The sequence below is a fragment of the Oncorhynchus mykiss genome, chromosome 27 (genome assembly GCF_013265735.2).
Source record: "Oncorhynchus mykiss isolate Arlee chromosome 27, USDA_OmykA_1.1, whole genome shotgun sequence".
Taxonomy (NCBI): domain Eukaryota; kingdom Metazoa; phylum Chordata; class Actinopteri; order Salmoniformes; family Salmonidae; genus Oncorhynchus; species Oncorhynchus mykiss.
This window is the reverse complement of record NC_048591.1, coordinates 23,679,730-23,706,764: the sequence shown is the minus strand read 5'-3', so window position 1 is coordinate 23,706,764 and position 27,035 is coordinate 23,679,730. Positions and strand designations below refer to the sequence as shown.

The 27,035-nt window shown below is 41.3% G+C and overlaps 2 protein-coding genes across 8 annotated transcripts in view; both read right to left on the bottom strand.

The window, feature by feature from the left end:
* Positions 1 to 71: 71 nt before the first annotated feature.
* Positions 72 to 11,541, bottom strand: LOC110507801 (dual specificity tyrosine-phosphorylation-regulated kinase 1A). 5 transcript variants are annotated; one of them, XM_021588062.2, is made up of 12 exons: positions 10,740 to 11,540; positions 8,852 to 8,921; positions 6,678 to 6,874; positions 6,401 to 6,493; positions 6,036 to 6,224; positions 5,745 to 5,892; positions 5,336 to 5,622; positions 4,983 to 5,129; positions 4,715 to 4,855; positions 4,287 to 4,590; positions 3,962 to 4,086; positions 72 to 3,636 (listed from the first exon to the last, which is right to left on the bottom strand). In XM_021588062.2, the coding sequence occupies exons 2-12, from the start codon at positions 8,859 to 8,861 to the stop codon at positions 3,076 to 3,078; spliced, it is 2,202 nt and encodes a 733-aa protein (XP_021443737.1). In that variant the 5' UTR covers positions 8,862 to 8,921; positions 10,740 to 11,540; the 3' UTR covers positions 72 to 3,075. The 5 variants fall into 5 exon arrangements, with proteins under 5 accessions (XP_021443737.1, XP_036821310.1, XP_021443738.1 ...); XM_036965415.1 differs by having other exon boundaries at positions 3,076 to 3,636; positions 11,299 to 11,541; XM_021588063.2 differs by lacking the exon at positions 10,740 to 11,540 and adding an exon at positions 9,911 to 10,578 and having other exon boundaries at positions 3,076 to 3,636.
* Positions 11,542 to 12,504: 963 nt separating this feature from the next.
* Positions 12,505 to 27,035, bottom strand: part of LOC110507804 (CD166 antigen homolog A) — a 71,794-nt gene continuing 57,263 nt past the window's right edge. For 2 of the 3 annotated variants that reach the window (XM_021588080.2, XM_021588079.2), the window contains exons 2-16: positions 25,937 to 26,043; positions 22,389 to 22,590; positions 22,157 to 22,221; positions 21,618 to 21,705; positions 21,174 to 21,332; positions 20,006 to 20,130; positions 19,620 to 19,752; positions 18,934 to 19,046; positions 18,520 to 18,646; positions 18,124 to 18,245; positions 16,538 to 16,670; positions 15,918 to 15,947; positions 14,290 to 14,401; positions 14,030 to 14,180; positions 12,505 to 13,922 (exon numbers count right to left, since the gene is read on the bottom strand). In XM_021588080.2, the coding sequence (XP_021443755.1) occupies positions 14,066 to 14,180; positions 14,290 to 14,401; positions 15,918 to 15,947; positions 16,538 to 16,670; positions 18,124 to 18,245; positions 18,520 to 18,646; positions 18,934 to 19,046; positions 19,620 to 19,752; positions 20,006 to 20,130; positions 21,174 to 21,332; positions 21,618 to 21,705; positions 22,157 to 22,221; positions 22,389 to 22,590; positions 25,937 to 26,043 (1,631 nt within the window). In that variant the 3' untranslated portion in view covers positions 12,505 to 13,922; positions 14,030 to 14,065. The remainder of the gene's footprint in view (positions 13,923 to 14,029; positions 14,181 to 14,289; positions 14,402 to 15,917; positions 15,948 to 16,537; positions 16,671 to 18,123; positions 18,246 to 18,519; positions 18,647 to 18,933; positions 19,047 to 19,619; positions 19,753 to 20,005; positions 20,131 to 21,173; positions 21,333 to 21,617; positions 21,706 to 22,156; positions 22,222 to 22,388; positions 22,591 to 25,936; positions 26,044 to 27,035) is intronic. The other variant, XM_021588081.2, reaches the window with a different exon arrangement.

Genomic DNA, 27,035 nt, shown 5'->3' with positions numbered 1-27,035 from the left:
ACAGTGTATTCCTGGAAGAAATACACACTGGTGTGTGTAAAGAAGTGTAGAGGAACAGAGGCTCACAACAGTTCAATTAACTTCTTTTTATATATCATACATAAGACGGTCTTAATATAATACAAAGGGCATTGTCATATACACAGCAAAGTCTTGACTAGATCTTACAATCTGTGGATACATGGACTTATCCTTTTCTCCATGCTGTTCAGTTTTATAGTGCATGTACAAAAAAAAATGTTATAAAATGTGAAATCAAAAATTGAAGGTAAATATATTCAAATTAAAATCAGAGGACTTGGGCTTCTGTAGGGTGAGGATATGTCAACAAGTACTCAAACATGTGTGAAACCCACAAACATAACAGCCTTATTGAAAATGGAACCACTCCCCCCCCATGTGCTTTTCATACAACCAAAAAGTAAAGTTTGTGGATGTACATGCACTTACAATATACCCTGTGAAAATTAAGGTTTGAAGATCTAGCTTTCCCTGTTTGATTCAAACCCTACCTCATAGTGTTGTCCTGATGTAGTCAAGTACCTCTGCCCAGAGGCCACGTTACACCACTGACTAAGAAAACTGAGATCTTGCCCACTGAACGGTCACCAAATTGACAAACATAATCAACATACCAGCAGGAGCAAGGTAGTGAGTTCTATACTTCCTTTATTAAAAAAATATAAATATATACATAAATTCTATTTCCACTATTAAAAAGGGGCTGCATTTCATGACAACTGCTCTAGATCAGAGGTCAATCAGCATGATCTGAAACAGGCTCACACTTAAGAGGTTTTTTAAATCTTTATTTTGGAATGTTTAGTACCAGTATGAGTGTCAGCAAAACCACTGGCAGTTTCTGAGTCTCAAAAATCATGGAGGGGTATGAAAAATGATTGTGATTATAACCTAAAACATTCAGATAAAATTTAGATATCATTACAGGTAGCTTTACATTTGAGCTTGTGGTTATACCAAACATGATTTTTCCTTGTGATGGTCTCTCCATTGAACTATGATGACAATAGAAGTGTCCTGCGGTCTGCGTGTAACTAAGAAGGCTGTTATGAGCAGGACTTTGGTCTAGTTACTTTCCAGAGTAAAAAATAATAAAAATAAAAATAAAAAAAGCACTTAAAAATCCCTGATATAAAATAAAATGAACGAAAAATGCCTTTACTAACGGTAGAGTTCTAGGGACATGCATGTCTGCCAAAGTTGAGCACACATGCTCAGGACATTAGCAAGAGGGCTGACTGGTACCCTTCCAATTTGAATTGGACCAAGCTCACAAGGAGGTGTACTTCCAAATCACTCAGAAAATCAGATTTACTGCAATTGTCTGTACACTGCCAGGGTAATGAGACAACAATAGTCTTGAGTTTTATGGCAGTAGCTAGCATGTTGCCAAATTATGTATGAAAGGCAGCAAAACCCTTTAAAATAGTATAAGTGGGAGAAATGCAGAAACAGAATGCAGTGGTCTACATTGAACCATCAGCTTTTAATTCTGCTACTCTGGAGCCTGCAGAGTAACTACCAATGTCTCAAAACATACCAAGGTTAAAAGAGACTCCCCAAAATAATCAACCAATTAATATGGAAACAGGTTTGGAAAAACATTGCAACCAAATCTGCTTAGAATATACGGTAGTTAACAGTTGTTGAATTTAACGGTTTCCAGTTTTGCTAAAGCAATATATTGCAGCGGTTTTGTACTGATGTTAAAATAAGATCTTGATAAACCGAGTCAAAATTGGTGAACTGCTACATTATTGGTTACAGACACCTAATATGCTATAAAACTGCTTTGGTATAAAAAATTAAAAAAAATCCTAAGGGAAAATAAATTCTTGTAAAATTCACAGCATAATTTGAGGAGAAAGAAAGGCAGTCACTTAACTAATTTTTCTCTCTTCAGTTTCCGTGTTTAAGATGGAGACATTTGTGCAGGTGTTCAGATGAGGAACTACATGCAAATGGGAGAAAAAAGGGGAGAAAAAAAATGGACTCTGGATGTTATTATTATTTTTTACCACAAAATCCTTAATCTGTGAACAAGATTTGTAGGAAGTAATGTTTAGGAGATTGGTGTGTACAAGAAGACCCTGTAATGTGGGGCCCCATAGATGAGAAATCTTTGTAGAGAAAGGCCTCAAATCTTCATTCTTAAATGACCCTTTTCTATAATTTTTATTCTCCTTAAACAATTAAGGGCTGTCTACAGATAAAAATAGAGGAAAGCCATCTTAATTCAAATGATATCCAGCTCCGACCCATTCCAAGTCCATGAGTCGTAAGGCCAAAAGGTTATCTGAGAACCAGCCACTGACTGAACCAGTCTTCCTCACGCTGGGCCGGACCCTTTTCTTCTCCAGAGCTCATCTGCTCTCTCGTCTGTGCCAGGCCAGGGCCAGCTCATCAGGCACCCAGGTGGGCAGCACTCCCCCCTGACATCTTTCACCTGCAGGGTATCCCCTCCACTGTCTGGGCCAGCGCACACTATAGGAACTTCACTGCTATGTGCTCCCCTCTCACAGAGTTACACAATACCGACAGACAACACGAAATATCACCGCAAACACCTTCCTCCTGGTCAAGCTAAAGGTTTTAAAAGCAGCTCTTCTGTGAAAATTCACTTTAAAAAAGGGTAAAACAATCAACAACCTGTGGAAGAAAAATGTCAGAAATTCCAGTTTGAAATAAGAGGATGTGTTAGCATTTCATTAGACAGCTACCTGTAAAACTGCTTCTAACTTTATCCCCAAATGCTCACCAGAAGATTTTGCCACGTAATACCAGATGGTGGTTATTTGTTACATGAATTTTGTGAAATGGCAGATGAATGTCTCAATTTTACTATGCTTATTCTGCAACATTATCATGTGCCTAATGATTGCAAAAAGAAATGACGGATATCACATATTCTTTTAACAAAGGTTCTTCTCTGTAGTAGCGGTTCAGCGATATCTCCCTTCTGACGTGAGCAGCTTTTGTTCGACACACCTGTTGTAAAAAACACCACCTTAAAAATGACGCACAGGGGGAACACACAGCCAAATGTCAGTGCAGTCACGAGCTGGCCATGGAACTCTGCTGCACACACACTCCAGTCATGGGAGACTCCTCCCGGTCCATGCCCTGCCTCATGCCCAGGTGGCCCTCTGGTAGGTAGTGAGACGGCCCCGTGTTTGTGCCCATGGGGTAAGCTGGGTGGGCAGCCATGCCTGTCTCCTGCCTGGGGTTCGAGAAGGCACCCATCCCCATGCTCAGCCCGCCATGATGCCCAAAAGGCAGGTGGCGGAGCTGGTAGGCCTGGTTACCGTGATTCCCAGTGGAAGAGGAAGATGTGGAGGAAGAGGAGGCAGAGGAAGACAGGGAGGTCATGGACAGATGGCCATGCACCACCTCCATGGAGTCCTGTGTGGAGGAGCTGTGTGTGGGGGAGGTGTAGTGCCGCGGGCGGGGCCGTGTGGCCATCACCTGCCCGTGGTGATGATGGGGGTGCAGGGCCTTGGGGTGCTGAGGGGGGACGTGGAAGGTGGTCTCCTGGACTGGGTGGGTCTCTCCGGCCACCGGCTCTGGTCCAACCCCACCTCCCCACACCAATGGGGGAGGGTAAGGCTTTCTTGCCTGTCAGTGGACCACAGAGAAATCAATTAATGTCTCTCGTACAAGCTCCGACTTTGCTGATCGATACTTTGAGAAAAAAAATGTACTTACTATGACTGATGTGGTTGTTCCACCTAGCTATCTTAAGATGAATGCATTAACTAAGTTGCACTAGTTAAGAGCATCTGCTTAAATGACTAAAATATGAAATGCTCCTTGGGAAAAAAATACAATTAAATTCCCAGTGCATTTAATTACACGTAAATAATATTGACTACATTAGAACTTACAACAGGTTGTCTATTGATTAATTAGCTTATTCAAATGAATGACAAAGACATGTCACCTGTGGACAGAGGGTGTCACCGTCAATGGCTGGCATCACTGCCCCAAAGTGCCCTCCACTGTGTAGGTGGTGATGGGTGGGGTCTGACCTCGCTCTACCACTGGTACTTGTCCCAGACGACCCTCCTGCAAGAGAAGAGGGCACAACCTCAGCCCATCACACTCAAAGACAATGCAAAAATGACTGAACATAGAAAAGGTTGAAAATACTTTAAGCACCACCATCGGTTTGGTTTCCCACCAGTGCACTGAAAAACTGAGACAGGAGTCCACAACTGCAATATTCAGAGGAGAGAAAGAGGGTCGAGTGAGCCAGGGAGTGTTACCTGAGCTGGAAGAGGTGCTGGAGGTGGTTCCAGAGGACTGGGACTGCTCCAGCGCTGGGCTGGTAGACACACTGCTGCTTGTGTTGGTCCCCTCGTCTGCAGTCTTCTTGAAGAAGCTGTGCTGCAGGGCGTAGTAGGGCTGGATGCGGCTCTTCGGGTCATAGTCCAACATCCGAAGGATCAGGTCCTTGAACTTCAAATAGTCAGCAACAGCATGGCCAGACTCCCCCGCCCGCCGGCCACCTGGACCACCAGCCTCTACACCCAGGATGGAGTGGAGCTTCCGAGAGGCTGGAGGCTTATACTGCTCAGAAGAGAGACGAGGGGGAGAGACAGGGAGGGGATGTCAGGTACTTGAACCTGAATACACAACACTACCAAAAGCCAATGTTAGGACATCAGATTGAGAAGGGAACTACAGCACTCACCCTTTTGCCATCTTTGGTCTTCTTAACGCTCCATGTGCCATCCGATAGCTTCTCAAAGAACTTCCTGGCTTTTGGGGCTAGGTCCATAATGTGATTGGGGGGGATACCAAGAACTTCAACTATCTTATTCATCTGGTCCACCTGAGAATTATAGAACAGAACAAAATATTGCCATGGATTAAAATGTTAATTGCCAGTATCAAATTTATTCACTCAAAGTTGGCTATATTTAAAACAACCTCCAGATAGTCAGTCAAGCACACTGTACCTCATTGGCTCCACTGAAGAGGGGCTCTCCAGTGTGCATCTCCACCAGGATGCAGCCAAGGGACCACATGTCGATGGCCAGGTCATAGGGCATGCCCAGCAGCACCTCTGGGGAGCGGTAAAAACGACTCTGAATGTACTGGTATATCTGAGGAAGGAGAAAGAGTCAATCACAACCCATTCTTATCGATATCGTTACAGATATCAGCATTACAGCAATCTTGAAAACAGAACATATGCAATACAGAACATACGGTACATACGGTATACAGAACATACGCAAAAAATGAGACTTGTGCAAGATGCAAGGTTAAACTCTTTTGGACCAAGACAATAAGTAATAGATTAGCATACCCTCTGTCCCAGTTGGCAGGAGCTGCCAAAGTCCACTATCTTGATGGCACTCCTCTTTGGGTTGCACAGCAGGATGTTCTCTGGCTTCAGGTCACAGTGGATGATGCTGAGCTCGGGCGTGGCCAGGAACAACAGCGCAGTGCAAAGCTGCTGAGCAAACTTCCTGGTCAGGTTGAGAGAGACACCGCGGAAGTTGGTGTTTCGCAGCAGGTCGTACAGGTTGTATGAGAGCATCTCAAACACCAGGCAGAGGTGGTTCCGGAACATGAAGTGACGTTTCAGGTGAACTACATGACAGGAGAAATAGCGTCAGTCAAGTGTGGCTGATACACATACAAGAGAGATTAGTGTAAAACATGATAGTGCGCCATAATGGCTTGGACAACAGACAAGCACTAGAGTGCATTACCTATGTAGTATTTCATCTCGGTGTCATGTTTGTTCATGAGCTCTAGGAGGCGCACTTCAATCTGGGCTTGATTGAGAAAAGCTTTCTTGTTCTTGATGATCTTGATTGCAACCCACTCCTGCTCTACACGGTCATAAGCTTTTACAACCTACAGCAATCCAAAAGAGAAAAAACACCAACATTTTCTTGTTATGTTTTAATCACACAAGCTGCCCAAGTGCTCAAAATGAGAGCAATTTCCAAAGTTGATCATGGGAATAATGTTGATAATCATTTATAAAAAAAGTGTACCTGTCCAAATGACCCTTTGCCTATCAAGGAGTCAATCTCATAGCGGTCCATCCACTTCTCCCCATTCTTGACAATGTAATCGTAGTTGTCATCGTCGTAGCCATCATTGAAGACCTTCCTCTCTTTCTTGTGACTGGAGTCTTCACCCTGACCCGTTTGGTGTCGCCGCTTCTTTTTTGCATAATACACCTAAATTCCAGGAAATAACCCAAATACAGACATGAGCATACGTACTTCTTGATCTAACTGAGAATATGAAAAATATTCTTAACTTGCATTGTTTGTTACTATATCTGCAATTCAAACACTCAAATACGAAATGTTGTGACAATTGCAGTATATTGAACAGCAGAAACCAGTCTCACCTCATTGATCTGTTTATAGGTTTTGATAAGGTCTATAGAGAGCTTCCGCAGGGGAGCCAAAGTAGGGTCACGAAAGCACTGGGGCATGTGCCTCTGTAACAACAAACCACAAAAGAAATCATGATCAACACTAAAAATAATTCTTACATTTTGCAATCAAAATGAAAGGCTAGTTAAAGTTCTGATTTCTATTGGGCATTAAAAAGTGTACGATTCTGTACATTTCTAAACACTTGTATCTGTAACAAATTGAAAGGTTTCTGTGTTGCTTGAATACCGGGTTGGCAGTGAGCTGTTGCGTTTGGTCGCTGTACGGTAGGACCGCAGCAGTTTGGTCAGTGCTCGGCTGGTGGCGGTCACTGTACTGCTGGTGCGTATGGGGCATTGGAGCAGCCATCTGAAGACCAGCAGCGTGGAAAGAAAAAGAGGGCGCCAGCCGGACGGACGAAGGTTTGCATGCTGAAGTCTCTCCTCCTGAAAGAAATAAACATTGACATGAATTAACACTGATATTGTAAATAAATAAAAAATATATATACATTATACAAACTTCCCCTGAAGTAGTGACAACTCAATTAAAAATTTCAGACTGATTTCTGTCAATGGAAGGTTTCCTGCCTTGACAAACTGATCTAAAAGAGACCTAGAAGTGGAAGACACTTCAGCACACTGACCATTAACCCTTACAATGCAGTATGAATCTCAATGATTATCTAAAATTCTGAAATGGGATGTTGATAAATTCAAACTATTATTTAACTAGGAATGGGTGATGAATTCTAACTAACATGTTACAGTCGGTGTAATTTACCTCATACATTGACATGAGTAGGAAGACATATAGTGCCATGTATTACTGTTAAATAGTCCAATTATTCAAATTATATATACGGTATGTTTGTATTAGCATCCATGAGGGCCCCTTTGTATCAAATGGAAGTTCTTGGCTTACACTAGTAATAATACAAAATATCCGTGTAAAGGCTTAAAAAAACAACACACACACACACAGATAAAAAACATGTTCATATGGTAAAGAAAATAGGCATTTATCTTTTTATTAGCCTTTGGGGGGGGGGGGTGCTGTAGAATATGTACTTTTAAAATCAGGAATAAAAATGAAATATCAATACACCCTGGGAAGTAAATCATCCTTCTCTTTATGTGAAAAGGAATCAGAAAATTATTATGTTGCTTGTTCATCTATCAGCATCTCTCACCAGACAACACAATTCACCAACGCTACACAGTAACCACTATTCAGAATCCCAGCAACAGCACCTAATTAGCATAGCCTATCACCACAGAGATACAGCGTGATTTGGCAAGCCCATCAACGCACAGGCCAATCACAACGCAGTATGCAAATAACCTACTTTTGTTGCCAGGGCAGAGCAGCTCCCATTTTCCAATGAGAAACCAAGAAATAAACAAGAAATAAAATTGAACTTTGGCACACTTAGAGGCCGCTTTCAGCACACTAGAGCCTGGCAGCAAAATAGCAGCACAGCCCAAAACCTGCACTCCATCTGAGAGCACTAGAGACAGAGCTGACCCAGCTGTGGAGGAACAAATATATCCAGATAGATATTATTAGGAAAACCTTTGAAATAAAAATGTACAGTAGCTAGTGCAGGAGAATCTAGATTAGAATTATACAATTGTAATATGCTATTTCTGACATGTCATACTTACAATAATAAAACATGTATTAGGCATCACTGATTGTGGGGGTGACCTCAGAATCTGACAAAAACAAATATGGTAGCCTATTCTAACCCTACTACTTAATCACGATAAGTAGTACAGTACCATACTTTATCAATTGTGACATATGTATAATATTGTACATTTAATATTATATAGGCCTTCATAATTATATCTGGGGCTGGTCAGTTCACACTTGTCCTTTGTGTAACTGTTCAACAATGCTTGCCAGTTGTTCAAGCATGCTTCCAAGCTCACTAAATGCAAAATACTAGTCTAAGGATGACTGGCATTTCTTTCTTTCTTCTCCACTTTCTTGGCTGACATCTTGAGGTGCACCATGGTTCTATTTTAAACTTCACTCCATTTAATGTAATCCCAATTCCAAATGGTAAACTTAATAATGCAGCCAAAATTCCAGGGAGAATGCACTGTAATGGTCGAGAGGAACACGACAAGGCAGTGGTAATCAAGAATTGAAAGAGTCTGAATTTGAACATGTGGAAAGTCTAATAAATAATATAAATCTACTGTGACTGACAATTTATGGTGGAAATGTCTTCATGTGCAATTTGCTTTGCACTGAAAGTTGTTTTGAAGTAAGCAGGTAATTTATTTAATAATTTAAGTATTATTTTTCATGTATATTTCTGATTGACAAGATATGGTTAGGTTGTGGGGGGAAAATTCAGAAGAGTGCCTCCTCCCCACGAAAGAGAAAATATGTCAGTTATTGCAGCTAACCTGGATGCATCGTCTCCTGTAAAATTTCATATCATCCTGGAAGGAGAGTCCAGCAGCAAACCACAACCCACTATAAAGAACAAAAAGGAGATAAGTATCATTCATTGACTGTGCATTTTTAGGTTGGATTTACTTTCCAAAAGCACAAAAACTTGACAGAAAAAAGAGTGAGGAAAAATACCAAAACACTGCAATGGCAAGGGCAAAAAAATAAAACTACTGGATAGTAAAATGCACATATTTTGTAACTTTAGAAAACTATAATCACTCCAACAACCACCATTTCCCAGTCAGTCTGGTTCATCTCAGTGAACCAATGATTCTCAACATGCCTAACACAATTAACCTTATAAAGCTATGATGTATGAGGCTGCAAGAACAGTTCAGAAACATGGTTTCACACCAAAAAACAGGTGCAATCCGAACAAGCAGGTCAAATCAGCTTCACCATTGTTGTGACCTGGTAACATTAGCGATCTCCTCTCAGAATGTCTTTAGTCACTTGCAAAGTTCTGGAGTTTCATTAACTTTATATACAAATGTCATGAAGATGACCCAAATGACTCAACAGCAACTAGCTAATAAAATATGACATTTATAGACATTGAGCTTAAGTAGTTTTAGTGTGGGAATGCTTGCTAAATATGATATGCAGTACAAGCCCACATTGCAACGCAAAAGTGTTTTGAACACAAACTGTAGACCATTTAAATTATTCAGAAAGGTGCATATAAAGTAAAGATAATGCTTCCAACTGTACCACTAAGGATAACCAAGGTAATTGCTTGTGAAGCATAAACGATCGAAACATTCCGTTTTCAGGACGTCTTCTGAACAGTTCCTTTCCTGACTATTGAGTTTAAGCATGAACACAGGCCTATCTACATGGATATAGTTTTAATTCGAATTTTAAGTGTTGTATGTAACTTTATATCTAACGGACTACCCTATAACATGTTTTATTTATTAAAACGATTCAGTTTAACTACATACTTGCACTCAAAACGGCCTGTCATCAATTCAAAATAAGGAATTGTTAACTGTTAGCTAGCTACTCACAGGTGATGGAGTATATCTCGCCATGGTTGGAATTTCGAAAGCAAATCATCAGTTTAGTTAAGCCTTCTCAAGAGCAGTTATGTCAGTGGCAGTCTGGCTTCGTCTACAATGACACATACTACATAGCTAGCTTACTCACTAGCTAACGTTACCCTTCTAGCTTTGGTACGTTAATAAGGCAAGCAATCCGTTTCCTCTCGCCAGTGATTGTAGTGACGACGTCTTCTGCGAGCGAGCTGTATGGGCCTAACGTTAGCTTACTAGCCAGCTTCGTTAGATGACCAGTTAGCGAGTTAGTTAACTAGCAAGCCAATAACGCTGGTTATGGGCCCTAATTGTTAACTGGCTAACGATCGTATACTCGAACGTTCGCTACCACGTTATCTTGCCCCCAACTTTCTAACAGGTTAACGTAAGCTAGCTACGGTAGTTAACGCGTCAGCTTTGCTTGCCCATAAATACTTAACGTTAGCTACTGTTAGCTAGCTATTAATTTACGTTAATACTTTGACGTAACGTTAACCGATAGATAATATTAGCTAACGTTAGTTACAACTAAAGGGAAATGCTGTTAGAATTTTTGTAAAAAATCTAACTAGCTAGGTAAAAAAAAAAAAAGTTAGGTGTAGCTAGATCCAGAGCGCTAACGTTAGCTAGCGAATCTGTACTGGCTAATGTTAGCAACATTCTTACGACATCCGGCCAATGCAATGGTTGCTGCTGATCGTTAGCTAGATGACCGTAAGTTACATTAGCTAATTACCACCCCATGTAACGTTATCTACCTTTTTTTTACACAACACACAGTCAGCTTCATACACGGGCTCACCTCTGATGGCACGATCTTCATTTAAAGTCAATTAACCTGTATGATAGGGCAACTTATCCAGCTTGAGCTTCTCCGCCCCCACTGTCGTCGGCTAAGTTAAGTCAGTCACAGTCAACCTAATTCACGAAACGCGAAGGTGAAAAGTCTTCTCCACTGGCAAACCAAGTTAAAAAAAATGGCCATCCAAGTAAAACTTCTTGACGATCAAATGCGTCCCCAACCAACACAATTAGTTATCCACCCAACTTCGACTAACACCAGCTGACGACTAGCGCCAGCTAGCTATCTAGTTGACTAAACGAACGTGGCTACTATTAACTAGCGAAGGTTAGCTAACAATATTCTGTAGCTAAGAATTCAACTGCAAAATAAAAGGTAGCTACATTCAAATTGTTCCGTTTTCTTTCAAGCTCACCACCGGAAACATGGACGTAGGAAACCATAACGAAAAATAATGAAGACCCAAAAATATGAAACCAATATCATGCCCTAAGATACACGCTTATTTTTGGACAAAATGTTTTATGTCAATTTTCACAAAATGGCGCGCGTCCCAAACCTGCGCAGTGAACCGGCCCGGTAGACCAGAGACGCTGACAACTGTAAGTGCGGCTCCCACTAGATATATTTAAACTATGCTAAATCATTTGCCTTTTACTTGTCCTAATCCGATCCATTCGACGCATCGTTTTCAACACAAATGTCAATAGTATATCCAGTGATTGCATTATTCCGGCGGGAAGGGACAACATTTGAAAAGACCTTCTGACAAAATGGCGATTGCCTGAGTTGTTACTATGACAACTGTCAATCAATCTATCAAATCCCCGGATGAACCAATGACGAGGATAATTCAACCATAGATTCAAAATTGTATGCTGTCATAATTTGTCAATCAATCAGTAATTCTAATGAATAAATTGTCTCGATTGAAATATAACATTCTAAAGTAGAATAAAATAATCTAGATAGGATTTCTAAATTCGAAAAAAAATGCATGAATAGTTAGTTGTGTTGCAGGAATTTGCCAAACTTTATTGCATCCATGTTTGACTGCAATAACACATTTTCAGAAAATGAAATGCAAGACATACAGACCTAGTATTTTTTACAGTCAGATTGACATCATGATTCCTGAATATAAACAAGCTGTGTGATATTGTTGCATAGAAGAACCCATCTGTAAAGTACATTCCTGATCAGGACAGCAGACGAGCTGTATAAAGGGCATCCACATTTGATTTATCTTTAGTCTATACTGTATGGCTGTCAGCTTAAAGGTCCTCTAAGGTTCTGTGAACTCAGTTTAGCTAAACTTGACTCTTGACATGAATTTACTAGTAACATTTAACATGTGACAAGATATTAATGAATCCGATCAAACTACTGAAAGCAACCTGATTGAAATATCCAAGTGGGATCTTATTAATAACATTTTTGATCTCTGAATGATGATGAAGCAAATCCTTGTGCTATGCTCTTTGGCCAATGGATGGCAGCATACATCCTTTCTATGTGCAGTTCTGGATTTCTGATTGTCATGGTCCTGTGTGATTCTGAATTTACTTACCAGTGCCCTGCTATTAGTGTAGAGGAATGCCCAATAGTGGTCCAATTGTAAAATATTGATTTATGGATGATACGAATGAAAAGAGACTGATTCTCTGGGATTTGGGGGTGTTTATGTACCTATTCTCAAAGATATCTGATGGCAATACTTTTTATGATGTATTGTGAGCAGAATGACAGAGCCAACAAAACATTATTTAACATGATTCTTCAAAATGTAGGCTACACTTTATTTTAAACAAAAGTACAAAAACAAAAACCAGTATTTACAATACTTGCATGGCAATATTTACCCTCTTTGGTCTTATTTCCAATTTGTTGGTTTCACATTAACTACAACGCAGGACACAAACAGCAAGCTGACAGTATGAGATATGTGGTAAATCTCACAGAAATCTACAGAAGCCTCAAAATCCACAGAAGGCTTACATTATAATTATTATTGTCAAATAACTGCAAGAAATTACTATCAATTGTTCAGTACCTTTAAAGCTAAGTGGTTAAATTTGTGAGAATAATTGAATAGAACTAACAGAGATGCTAACCTTGTAATCTTGAACAATATAAATAGCTAAAAATAACCAAAACAAATCACAATTACATCTAGGTCTGATATATTTGCAGGTTCAGTAAATGCTACTCATAACCCTGACCTAAATTGTGAAGTATGCAACTACTGGACAACTTGTCTCTTTACACATACAAAATGACATAAAAGCACAGAATTTAACACTATGAACACAACTGAGATAAGACATATTCTGTAATGTAGTGGTTATGTCCAAACTAAACACAACCCACTGATACACAAACAGATGGTCAGAGTGTACTGCATGCCTAACAGCATCACTCAATCTCCTGATACTTTTGATGGCAAAAATGTACAAAAAAACAAACAGGAACCATGTAACATGTCATGAAATAATTTGTACAACAGATCTTCTACTTCCTGCAATGCAAAGTGATGCATCTTGGTATAATGCTTAACTCATATTACGTTACAACCAAAGCTAGTTATGTAGCCTATACCCTTCCCTTAGCCCTTTCATTAAAATATTCAACAGTTTATTTTACCAATGGAGACTACACAAAATGGCAGTGTATGTTCCATAAAAAATGTACAAAATGTATTGACTGTGTTCGGTTGTGTTAATGGGTGTTTGGTTGTGTTGATGATATGGAACTGAGATGGAACAGTGGCGAAGACCTTCAGATCCTCTATAATGCATTGAGGGTCAGGGAGGTATAGGCCAATGCACACATCCTTACAGAAAAGGCATATGGTCCAGTAGTTATTCTAATAGCAATAACGTTAATTCAATCCAAGCCAAACACTCCAATTGGCATTTTTCTCAATTTGACCAAATCCTTCTTAACCAACACTTGAAACAAAAACTATTACAAAGGAAAGGTAACACATTTTATCCATAGAGCAGACAATTTAGGCTTATGTACAACACGTATCCTTTCATTTAGCCAGTTTTTTTCTTTCAATATTCAGAGGAAATAAAGTTTTGTGGACAAGTCCAAATCCAAATGGTCTTCATCCAGTTCAATGCCCCCTTTTCAAATTTTAACAGAAGTGAGCAAAAGCTTCTAGTTTCCGCTTCCGCACTGCAGAAAAATTGTGATGATGTTAACAGAATCTTTTAATCTAAAACATAAGAAGTAAATATTCTAATATACAGTAATAGACGTGTTTTTCAAGACATGTTCTTTACCTTTTCTTTCTCTCATTCTTTAAACATTCCTTTTCTTTACACCTCAACTTTCTGGCTGTTTTCCTCCAGCTTCTCCTCTATTTTCTCCTCCAGTTTCTTGCTCTCCTCAGTGGATCCATCCTCCTTCTCACCAGTCTTCCAGCTGCCTTGCCTTTTAACACCAATCAGGTTATTTAACACAAATCATAGCCCTCCAATAATAATACATACATCACCATAACATGCTATATATGAATGGCATTTTGATTTAATGAACTTACTTGGATTTCTTCATGTACAGCCAGTATGCTAGACCCACAACTACAGTGGCCAGGAGCAGACCAACAATAACTCCCACCACCAACTTTGTTGTGTCACTGTCATCTGATGAGCCTGTAAAGGCACAGAGAGAGAGGAGAAACATCAGAAACAAGGAGAGAACATTCTGCAAACGAAGAGACTGCAAAAAATACATTTGCGTATGTATAAACAGGGTTAGGTAGGTTACTTTTGGAATGTAATCTGATACAGCTACTAGTTAGTTACCTGTCCAAAACTGTAATCGGTAACGTAACTTTTGGATTACCCAAACTCAGTAATGTAATCTGATTACTTACTTTTGGATTACTTTCCTTTAAGAGGTATTAGAAGAAGACAAAAATGATCAATCAAACGCATTTGGTATGTCATCATAGTGGTCTCTGACCAGAGGTCAATTACTTTTGAGTATTTTGTATTTCACCAGCCTGAACTACTACATTCAATGTATTTGGTAACAATATACTTTCGAGACCTGTAACTCGTATTACAAAACAATAAAATAATAATACTTTTCTATACCATTTATTTTATAGCGGTTCACAATTTTGTGTCCCCCTTTCATCCTGCATTGGTATCAGAAGTCTGCTGACAATGGTGTGATAAGAGTGTGTGATAAATTACCAACATGTAAATGTAAAAATGAACACTTGCAAAACACTTACATTTTGGTAATTTAGCAGACACACTTATCCAGAGCGACTTACAGAGCACTAACGTGCATTCAACTAAGGTAGATAAACAACAACAACATATCACAGTAATGGCAAGTAAAACACTCAGGTGGAACAAACTTGAGTCCCAAAAGAAAATGGTAAAACATGAGGATAAATATGAGGGCAGAGCAAGCAGATCAACGAAAGTAGTGAATTTCAGCTTTTTCACTGTGGGAGGCCAATGGAGTTTTAACTTGTGCCTTTTTTCAATGCTGAATTTAATTTCATTAAGAAAATAGAAAGGTGGCAATGTATTTTTTCACAAAACATCCTTTAATCTACAAAATAATCCAATAATCTACTTTTTAAAAAGTATCTGTAATCTGATTACAATATTTTTGCTGGTAACGTAACTGATTACAGAAGAAGAAAAAATTATCAGTTTACACGTAACTAATTATATGTAATCAGTTACTCCCCAAACCTGTGTATAAATGTCAATGAATACATATGAATGAATAAGGTACTGTATACACATTCATGCTGCAAAATTCAATGGTTGTTCTGTATTATGATTTAGATAAATGTGAACTGCTCCTTGTGAACATGTAATAAATACAATATTGGCAAATGAAAGGATGGATAACATTGAGAGATTGTCAGGATGCTGGTGGCTCCACTCCTTCTGATCCTCAGAATTTGTATGTTTATCTTAACAAATATTTCCTACATCCCCAGCACCACATCTTGTTGTTCAACAGCGTTTCAGCAGTGGGGCAATTTGTGGATGCTGTTAATCTGAGATTGTGCTCTGGAGGGTATAATGCACAATAGCAGATTCCACTTTCTCTGGGAAGCTTATATATTTTCCTACAGAATCCCTCCTCTCCTCCCTCTTGCTACAGGAAATGTTAAATAAGATCATCACAACTTACCTTGTTTATCCATTCTCACCTCCTCAAATACTGAAATCAGATATAGAGTTATATTAACGTCCAACCCAGAAATCAGTTAAGTATACTGTATAATGTTATTGGTCAGACAGTGTGTTATCGGCTATGTTAGACTCTAGATTGACTGTAACACGGTGTGGGTTGTTTAGATTTCCTGGTCGCATGCAAACTGAGAACATGACATCAGAGGGGGGAAAGGATAGTCCAGCATCCCGACAAACAGACCAAAAGTGAGGGAGAAGAATGAAAAAGGGAAAAATGCTTTTCCAAAAACACAAAGATGAATGAGATATGGCTGTCTGTACTGATTTATCTAATCAAATACTGCAGAAACCAAAGGGAAATTATTGCCGAGGAGCATGCATAGTATGTCCAGTATGCATAGTAGCATGTTTTAGGTTGGCTAGAGACAAGAACTAGGTCCCCATGGCAAGGTTCCCTCCATAAAACATTTTACTAATCATCATGCAGTGGGGGAGTTTGTTAGCATTGGGAGAGGGTGATCGACCAGATTCACACAAGGATTAGTGGAGTTACCCTTTAGAGAGGAAGGAAGGGGATAGGACAGGGAATTTTAGGCCATACCACCACACTGTACTTACAGGTCGACACGTTAATAGCCCTGGTGTCCTGGCCAAGCTCATTGGACACAGTGCAGACAACGGTCAGGTTGACTGTAGGCACAATGGTCAGCTTGTATGAGATCTTCCCATTGACGTAGGGACTTTCATCAGCCTGAAAATTAAATAGACGCAGCTGTTAGTGTATAATGGCTTATTGTATATCTTGTGTATCTGATGGAGATTTAAATGCCATGCAGAACATAGCTGCTTCCTCTTCAGTAATAGCACAAAGATGCATATCATAGAATTCTATTGCGAGGAATATATGGAATCTTATATTATTCCATGGCATAATGAATGTTGTTCGAATCAAATAAAATATGTATAGTTCATGTACTACCACTAGGAGGTGGTGTTGTATTTTCGTGAGGCTCAACCTATTCGTGAAAATAAGTATCTTCAGGGCATAGAGGCAGAGGACTAGAGAAACCCCTAGACAAACAGGCAACACCCATTTCACATCTTCTAAGAATACGATATGGTGCGTCTGCTATGAAAAGAGCCAGCACTAAACTTACATTTGATGTCTTATCCTATTTACCGTGAACAGGTTTTTTTCTAAACGTTGAATGCACTGGTGTGTTTGTCCCCAGATGCGCAGAAATGTGAGCTGTGACTAAATTACTGTGTGTGAGTGACTCAGCCATAGAACATTCATCGAAAGAGGTCAGTGCAGCTTTGGAGTGGATTAATCATGCAGACCCAATGGGTGTGTGTGTGGTCATGGGACATGACCACACACACACACACACACACACACACACACACACACACACACACACACACACACACACACACACACACACACACACACACACACACAATCTCATGCTGGCTCATTGTGTAGCTGTGCTATCAGTGCACACACAGGTACGCCAAGAACAAAAATCCTTTGTCTTCATGACAGACCAATGCATAATAAACGTGGTGTGCATCTGAGAGAAGGAAACCTATCTACAAAAACACTGAGTCCATCAGTTTGGGAAGTGTCAGTCTGAAAAGTTTCAAGAAGAGAAGTTACTTAGGAAGTCACAAATAGTAACATAGTGAAAGACATTATGGGGGAAGTTTGTCTGTCTGAAAAAGTGTGGACAGTAAAATACCACAAGCACTGATTCACTACAAAGACATCCAAAGGTTCATTGACTGTAAACTTCCCAGATTTAGAGTTCCCTGGCTTCCTGACAGATTCCAATAAAAGGAAGCTTAAATTGACTGTTTCTATAAGGTCAGGAGCTGCTTTCATATCGGCAGTAACACACCCGGAAAGATGGCGAGGATTTGTGTGTTCCGTTCCATTCATGTGATGGCACGCCACAGAAAAATGGGTGCATGGCACAAGGTGTTGCTTTGAGAGAATTCCAGATAGACGAATGATTTTATGAGTCTTTACTGCTATTCCAGGATAGATAAGGGTGTTGTGCATTTTACAGTAACTGATGGATAAATACAGTATGTGTGGTCTGTATAATGAGTGTCCCTGTGAGTGTGAAGTCTAATGGCACCTCCTGTGTGTCAGTGGAGTGTTCTGGCACCTTAGTGAAGATGTCTGTGTTTGTTCATACCGAGGTGCCGTTGACGCTCCAGGCCACAGTGGGTTTGGGGGAGCCCTCAGCCTCGCAGGTCAGTACCTTGTGCTGGCCGTCCTCGCCACGCTGCTTGGCCAACCGCCGGATGACTGGAATACCTGTAAGAAGACGCATGACCTCCTCAGCTACACCAAAACGAATAAGAAAATGATTGCACCATGCCATGCAACAACACCACATGATGTATGGACAACACAAACAAATATGGAGAAAGCCTCTCCCTGAAGTGAAACAGCTACTGGGGAATCAGGATCTTTGAATAAAGGTCTATCATTAGCAACAGGTACAAAATCCTATCTTTGAAAAACAGTGTTGAATGTGACCAGTAACAGCACAAAAGCCTTAACTGAGTAAATGTCCCAAAGTCTTTACCTTCAACGACCAGCTCGAAAGAGGCTTTCTTGATGAGAGCGCCCATGGTGACCACAACCTCATACTTTCCAGAATCAGAGTAGGTCAGCTTGTCAAACTTTGGCATTTTGTCTAGCTTGTCATTGTCCTGGAATGATATAAGATCAACCATTACATTTGCATTTTGGTCATTTAGCAAACGCTCTTATCCAGTGTGACTTACAGGAGCAATTAGGGTTAAGTGCCTTGTTCAAGAACCAGCGATCTGTTGGTTACTGGCCCAATGCTCATTACCACTAGGCGCCCTTCACATTCATTTAAATTATGAAAAACACGCTGAAGTCATCTTATTGCTTTAATAAGGTTTTATCACCCATTTCCAACCAAAAACATAAATCTAGGCCTTATAATAACTTTGGTACTGTTTAGTCTTACCTTAGTCCAGGACACCCTGAGTTCTCCAGACGCATCGGTCTGCAGGTTCAGAGCCAAGCTTTCGCCGGCGCTCTTCATGACCTTCTCAGAGGGGCTCAAACTCATATCCAGGTCTGAAAGGGAGGAAGGGAGGAGAAAGACACACTGTAAGCAGGCAGTTAACCGCCTCGAGGAGAAGGGGCCACAGCACTCCTGTTGAAAACCATATCAGCTCCCTATAGAAGCCTCAGCACGTCCGCATTGATCCAGCTTATTTAACGCATTAAAGGAAGTGAGCTTTCCAAGTATTTTCACCTCACAGCGTGAGACGAGATGCTCGGCTTCTATTCTCTCTAACAAACCGTATGTCCTTTCCTGCTGAGGGATGCGGTTGCAGACGGAAATATACTCTGACAATGTTCCCCTTTGAGAAAAATAACCCTAATGACTTTATACTGCCGGACAAAGAATGAATTATGAATTAGATGATAAGTAATTTTCCCACACACTTCCAAACGCAATCTATAGTAGCAGGAAATGGGCTATCATTATGGCTGGTATTTCCCATGAATCCATTGCTGGCCTAGCATTGTTAAATAAATTGCTGGCAGTATTTCAGTTGAAGATAATACATAACTTAATTGAAGAACTAATGCTAGCTAGCTTAAAACATTGATAAAGATATCTGTAGATAAAGAGTGACTTACAATTGATGGTAATGTTCTTGGAGTCTTCCATCTTGGCATTGTCAATGATAGAACACTTGTATTCCCCTGTGCTGTCACGTGTGACATCAGTCACAGTGTAGGAGTCAGAGTTCTCCACCTTCACCACCTTTCTCTTTAGGAACATAAGGATACATTTTGAAACTCTCATATGGGCTTGAGTCTAGGTTAATGTAGCGCTTCACAGACAGGGTGGATGCTGTAAGACATGTAGAGTTTGACCAGGTGTAGGGTTTGACTGGGTTAAAGAGGACAATGGCAGTAGAAGGCAAGTAATTAAAGGGGTCAGATTAGGAACTAAGGGCATATGCCAGGTGGGGTTTCTGGTTGTGTGGGAGGATAGTGGAGTCATGTCATTGAGAGCTTGCCTGAATGTGGAAGTTGAAGCTGGTGGGAAGTGGGTTCCCGTCGGCCTTGCACTTCAGAGTCACGTTGTCTCCTTCCATAAGGGGCCCTTTAGAAATGACATGTAGACTGACCCTCTCTGTGGGGTCTGTAGGGAGAGGAGAGAGATAAATACCAGGAGAGAGAGAACAGGAGCAAGAGAGCAGCAGAGATGGAGAGGAGAGACAGAGAGTGAGAACAGGAGCCGGAGAGGAGGAGGACACAGTCAGGGACCTGAAACACAATGACCTGAAACACAGTGACCCTGGGCAGACAGGGCTTCTGAGACCATCACAGTGACCCTGGGCAGACAGGGCTTCTGAGACCATCACAGTGACCCTGGGCAGACAGGGCTTCTAAGACCATCTCAGTAAGCAGACTAGCCAAGCTAGTGACGTCCTCAGGGCTGTACACTCAATTTCTGAGTGTGTTCCTGTGGCGATGGCTGCTTTTGAATGCAGCGGCGGAGCTGGTCGAACGGCAGCCACACCCCGAGGCTCTAGACAAAATTCTCCTTTCAAACATCAATGATGCTGCTCCAGATCAGCCAAATTGCCAACATTTCTTTAAAAACAGGATTCAAACAGCCGCCGAGGTCCTATTTAAAGGGCCATTTCGAGTGAATAACATCGACTATGCTATTCCTCGAACGCTACGCTCCGAATCACTCCCACAACAGACTCATGGACACATAATTTTTAAATTAGTGTCTTTATTGTGTCATTATTCTTGTCTGTCTGGGCTGCAAGAAAAGAGCCATAGAGGCACAAATGATCGGACTATAAGTTGAAAATAAAACAGCCATCAATCTGGTTGTCGATACACTGACTGCTGGCTGCTGAGGCTGATAGCAGATCAATAGCCTTCCTAGGACAGACAGCCGTTAGGGAAGTTGTGTCGGTTAGGGCAGTTACAGGCAGTTAGGATAGTTGAGGCAGTTAAGGTAGCTGAGGCATCTTGGGTAGTTTAGGTAGTAAGGGTAGTTGAGGGAGTTTGAGGTTGGTTTGGGCAGTTTAGGTCTTTGGGGCAGTTTGGCTAGTTAGTTGGGGCCTTTTAGGTAGTTGGGCAAGTTTGGGTAGTTAGTTGGAGCAGTTTAGGTAGTTGGGCTATTTTGGGTAGTTGGAGTAGTTTGGTGGCTCTCTGGTTACTTACAGGTGACAGTGAAGGAGACTGGGGAGGACAATGCGTTCAGGGTCCCACAGGTGAACAGAGCATCTGTGTCTCCCTTCTCTGCTGTGTACTGAAGAGTGGAAGAAGTGGTGGTGAGGCCAGTGACTTCGTCCACCTTCACTTTGGAACTGATTGTAATGCCTAAAAATAACAACAATACTGATTAGAAATGGTATGGTTACAGAGTAGCATATCGACACACAGATAAACAATAATATGATCCCCAAGTTACTGACATTTTGGATCCTGTAGAAACAGACACATTTATGAGAATTGAAGAAAATATGTAGCTCGAGAGGTGATATTTAACTACTCGGTTCTTGTGGAATCTCACACCAAACAAGTGAAATGTGTGAATGTGCAATCTTCAGCCCCCTGCAGTTGTTTACCACTTGTAAATAATCTATCAGAACTTCAATAACGTACCTTTCCCATCCGCCACCAGATGTTTCTTGTTCTTGAACCATGTGATGTTGGCAGCTGGGTTGGAATCAGGGGCGGTGCACTGCCCTAGCTGTGCAGACGATAAAACAAAGCGAGGAAAAAAGTGGAAAAATCTTATTTTAGAACAATCCACAAGGGCATACGAAAGGTTGGAAAATCCTTACGTTATAAAAGTAGCTCAATAAAATTCCAATATTTTTGTTGCTTAATTGATAAAATATCTGTGCAAATTAGCTCTCATCTGTGGTGGATCTACTGCATTTGTGAACCCCCCCCCATGTAGCATGAAATGCCCAAAGCATTTTAAACCTCCTCTTAGATCCATCCCATGGTTGTTTTAATTGGAGGAGGGATATTCTGCTGTTTACTAATTCATCAGGATCACTTCAAAGCACTCTTCATTCCAGCCACACCGTCCTTCTTTAGTTTGCCTCAAGATACTTCATCTCCAATGAACAATTTCCCTTGATATTCCTGCTTAATATAATCTAGGCATAAGCAAAAGCATATGATGAACCTACCTGGGTTGGTTTGCCAATCTCCAGCTCTGCGGCTAGGGCTGTGATCTCCACTCCGGTTGGAGCCTCTGTAGAACAGTTAATAACATTAACAAGCTGTAGGCATCTCAGAAAGCACTCACTATCACTCTGACTAACCATCATAATATCACACAGCACAGCATTGACCTGTACCTCAAAGGCCCATTCCATAGCATGCATTAGTATGGCTGCAATATTGCCCTTATGTACCCACTGTGGATAAGGAGTTTGACAGGGTATTCTGAGATGTCAGCCCCAGCCACCACCATGCAGGTGAAAATCTTCTCATCCTTCAGTGATGCTGCAGCAATCAACAGGCTGGAGTTTTCGGCCATGCTGACACGGTCTTTGTACTGGTTGGTGGCTATGACAGAGGCATCCTGGTCTTTCAGCTGGGTCAGCAGGTCCCCATTGTCCTGGAAATATAAAACAGTTTGGGTATTAAAAAACTAGCTAACGGAGCTGTACTACTGTAGGACTTGGTATAGAAACCATTGAACATATCATTCACCCACTAATGGTGAAGGAGCTAAATAGACTTCGTTTATGACTTATTAACAGATATTTTAGAATATCTAATCATTATTTTTACACTGTTGCTGCTCTGGAAGTTTGAAAGCTTGAAGAGGACATGTATACATATATACTGAACAAAAATATAAATGCAACATGCAACAATTTCAAAGATTTTACTGAGTAACAGTTCATACAAGGAAATCAGTCAATTTAAATAAATTCATTAGGCCCTAATCTATGGATTTCACATGACTGGGAATACAGATATGCATCTGTTGGTCACAGATACCTTAAATAAAAGGTAGGGGAGTGGATCAGAAAACCAGTCAGTATCTGGTGTGACCACCATTTGCCTCATGCAGCACGACACATCTCCTTCATATAGAGTTAATCAGGCTGTTGATTGTGGCCTGTGGAATGTTGTCCCACTCCTCATCAATGGTTGTGCAAAGTTGCTGGATATTGGCGGGAACTGGAACATGCTGTCGTACACGTCGATTCAGAGCATCCCAAACATGCTCAATGGGTGACATATCTAGTGAGTATGCAGGCCATAGAAAAACTGACATTTTCAGCATCCAGGAATTGTGTACAGATCCTTGTGACATCAAGCTGAAACATGAGATGATGGCGGCAGATGAATGGCACGACAATGGGCCTCAGGATCTCGTCACGGTATCTTTGTGCATTCAAATTGCAATTGATAAAATGCAATTGTGTTTGCTGTCCATAGCTTATGCCTGCCCATACCATAACCCCACCACCACCATGGGGCACTCTGTTCACAACGTTGACATCAGCAAACCGCTTGCCCACACAACGCCATACACGTGGTCTGCAGATGTGAGGCCAGTTGGACGCACTGTCAAATTCTCTAAAACAACGTTGGAGGCGGCTTAACATTAAATTCTCTGGAAAAAAGCTCTGGTGGACATTCCTGCAGTCAGCATGCCAATTGCACGGTCCCACAAAACATGAGACATCTGTTTTATTGTCCCCAGCACAAGATGCACTTGTGTAATGATCATGCGGTTTAACTTCTTTGTGGTAGGGGGCGGTATTTTTTTATTTATTTATTTTTTGAATTTTACCCCTTTTTCTCCCCAATTTCGTGGTATCCAATTGTTGTAGTAGCTACTATCTTGTCTCATCGCTACAACTCCCGTACGGGCTCGGGAGAGACGAAGGTTGAAAGTCATGCGTCCTCCGATACACAACCCAACCAAGCCGCACTGCTTCTTAACACAGCACGCATCCAACCCGGAAGCCAGCCGCACCAATGCGCCGGAGGAAACACTGTGCACCTGGCAACATGGGTTAGCGCACACTGCGCCCAGCCCGCCACAGGAGTCGCTGGTGCGCAATGAGACAAGGACACCCCTACCAACCAAGCCCTCCCTAACCCGGGCGACGCTAGGCCAATTGTGCGTCGCCCCACGGACCTCCCGGTCGCGGCCGGTTACGACAGAGCCTGGGCGCAAACCCAGGGACTCTGATGGCACAGCTGGCGCTGCAGTACAGCGCCCTTAACCACTGCGCCACCCGGGAGGACGGGGGCGGTATTTTCACGTCCGGATGAAAAGCGTGCCCAGAGTAAACTGCCTGCTACTCAGGCCCAGATGCTAGGATATGCATATTATTAGTAGATTTGGATAGAAAACACTGAAGTTTCTAAAACTGTTTGAATGATGTCTGTGAGTAATGCAGAACTCATATGGCAAGCAAAAACCTGAGAAAAAATCCAACCAGGAAGTGGGAAATCTGAGATTTGTAGGTTTTCAAGTCTTAGCCTATCCAATATACAGTGTCTGTGGGGTCATATTGCACTTCCCAAGGCTTCCACTAGATGTCAACAGTCTTTAGAACCTTGTTTCAGGCTTCTACTGGGAAGTGGGAGAGAATGATAGCTGATTGAGTCATGGGTCTGCCAGAAAGCCATGTGCTCAGTCAGGCGGGAGCCCGTGACAGTTAGCTCCATTCCCTTTCATTTCTAAAGACAAAGGAATTCTCCGGTTGAAACATTATTGAAGATTTATGATTAAAAACATCCTAAAGATTGATTATATACATCGTTTGACATGTTTCTACGAACTGTAATATAACTTTTTTTACTTTGTCTGGACCTAGTGCCTGCGCATTTTGATTACTGTACTAAATGCACAAACAAAAAGGAGGTATTTGAACATAAATGATGGACTTTATCGAACAAAACGAACATTTATTGTGGAACTGGGATTCCTGGGAGTGCATTCTGATTAAGATCATCAAAGGTAAGTGAATAATTATAATGCTAATTCTGACTTTTGTTGACTCCATAACATGGCGGGTATCTGTATTGCTTGTTTTGGTCTCTGAGCGCTGTACTCAGATTATTCCATGGTGTGCTATTTCCATAAAGCTTTTTTGAAATCTGACACAGCAGTTGCATTAAGGAGAAGTATATATTTAATTCCATGTATAACAGTTGTATTTTCATCAACATTTATGATGAGTATTTCTGTAAATTGACGTAGCTCTCTGCACTTTCACTGGATGTTTTGTCACCGGATGTTTTAGAGGCAAAACATAACAACGCGCCAATGTAAACAGAGATTTTTGGATATAAATATGAACTTTATTGAACAAAACATACATGTATTGTGTAACATTAAGTCCTATGAGTGCCATCTGATGAAGATCATCAAAGGTTAGTGATTCATTTTATTTATATTTCTTATTTTTGTGATTCCTCTCTTTGGCTGGAAAAATGGCTGTGTTTTTTGTGTCTAGGTGCAGACCTAATATAATCGCATGGTATGCTTTTGTCGTAAAGCCTTTTTGAAATCGGAAACTGTGGTGGGATTAACAACAAGTTTATCTTTAAAATGGTGTATAATACATGTATGTTTGAGGAATTTTAATTATGAGATCTCTGTAGTTTGAATTTGGCGCCCTGCACTTTCACTGAACGTTGGTCAGGTGGGACGTTCCCACGTACCCTAGAGAGGTTAATACGTTTATTGATATGCCACGCCTGTCAGGTGGATGGATTGTGTATCAAGAATGGTCCACCACCCAAAGGATATCCAGCCAACCTGATACGACTGTGGGAAGCATTGGAGTAAACAATGGCCAGCATCCCTGTGGGATACCTTGCAGTGTCCATGCCCTGATGAATTGAGGCTGGTCTGAGGGCAAGAGGGGGAAACTCAATATTAGGAAGGTGTTCCTAATGTTTTGTATACTCAGTGTATATCAACAACTTACGTATTTCCATTTTGTTATGAACAGGTCCTTTGGTTTGGGGGCTCCATTGTTGCATGGCACCTCAACGGTCTCTCCATACAGGCCGATAACAGTATCCATAGCGCTCACTGAGAGAGAGAGAAAAACACATGGTCATTTACTCAGTCAGGAAAATGAATTTACTGGTCATTTACTCAGTCAGGAAAATATATTTTTATATATATATTTTTAAACCTTTACCCCTTTTCGTGGTATCCAATTGGCAGTTACAGTCTTGTCTCATCGCTGCAACTCCCGTATGACTCGGGAGAGGCAAAGGTCGAGAGCAGTGCGTCCTCTGAAACACAACCCAGGCAAGCCGCACTGCTCCCGACCTTCGCCACTCCCGAGTCCGTATGGGAGTTGCAGCGATGAGACAAGACTGTAACTGCCAATTGGGTACCACGAAAAAGGGGTAAAAGTAAAAAATATATATGCAAAAATTATTCTTGACACAATGCCCGCTTAACCCAGCCACACCAATGTGCCAGAGGAAACACCATACACCTGGCAACCATGTCAGCATGCATTGCGCCAAGCCTGCCACAGGAGTTGCTAGTGCACGATTGGACAAGAACATCCCTGCCGGCCAAACCCTCCCCTAACCCAGACGACGCTGGGCCAATTGTGTACCGACCCATGGGTCTCCCGGTCACGGCAGGCTGCGACAGAGCCTGGACTCGAACCAGGATCTCTAATGGCACAGCTAGCATAGTGATGCAGTGCCTTTGACCAGTGCGCCACTCAGGAGGCCTTGTCTGTGGGAAAATCTAATTATATTTAACACAGCCCGAGATCTATTGACTTTCAAATGAAATCAGGTCTTACTGACTGTTGTGGGGAATGTCAACTCATCTTCATAAATATCTATCAGGTTGTTAATTGACAGGTGTCAGTCTACCTTGTAGCACATTAACAAAATGCACAAGTGTAGCCAACATTTGAAATGGCTTATTTACAGCCACTTTACTTCACATCCTTTCCCACCCCCAATCTGTACAATATGTTGCTGTGTAGACAAAGTCCAGCATGAGAGAGTGAGAAAACAGGGGCAAAGTCCAGCATGAGCGAGAGAGAGACT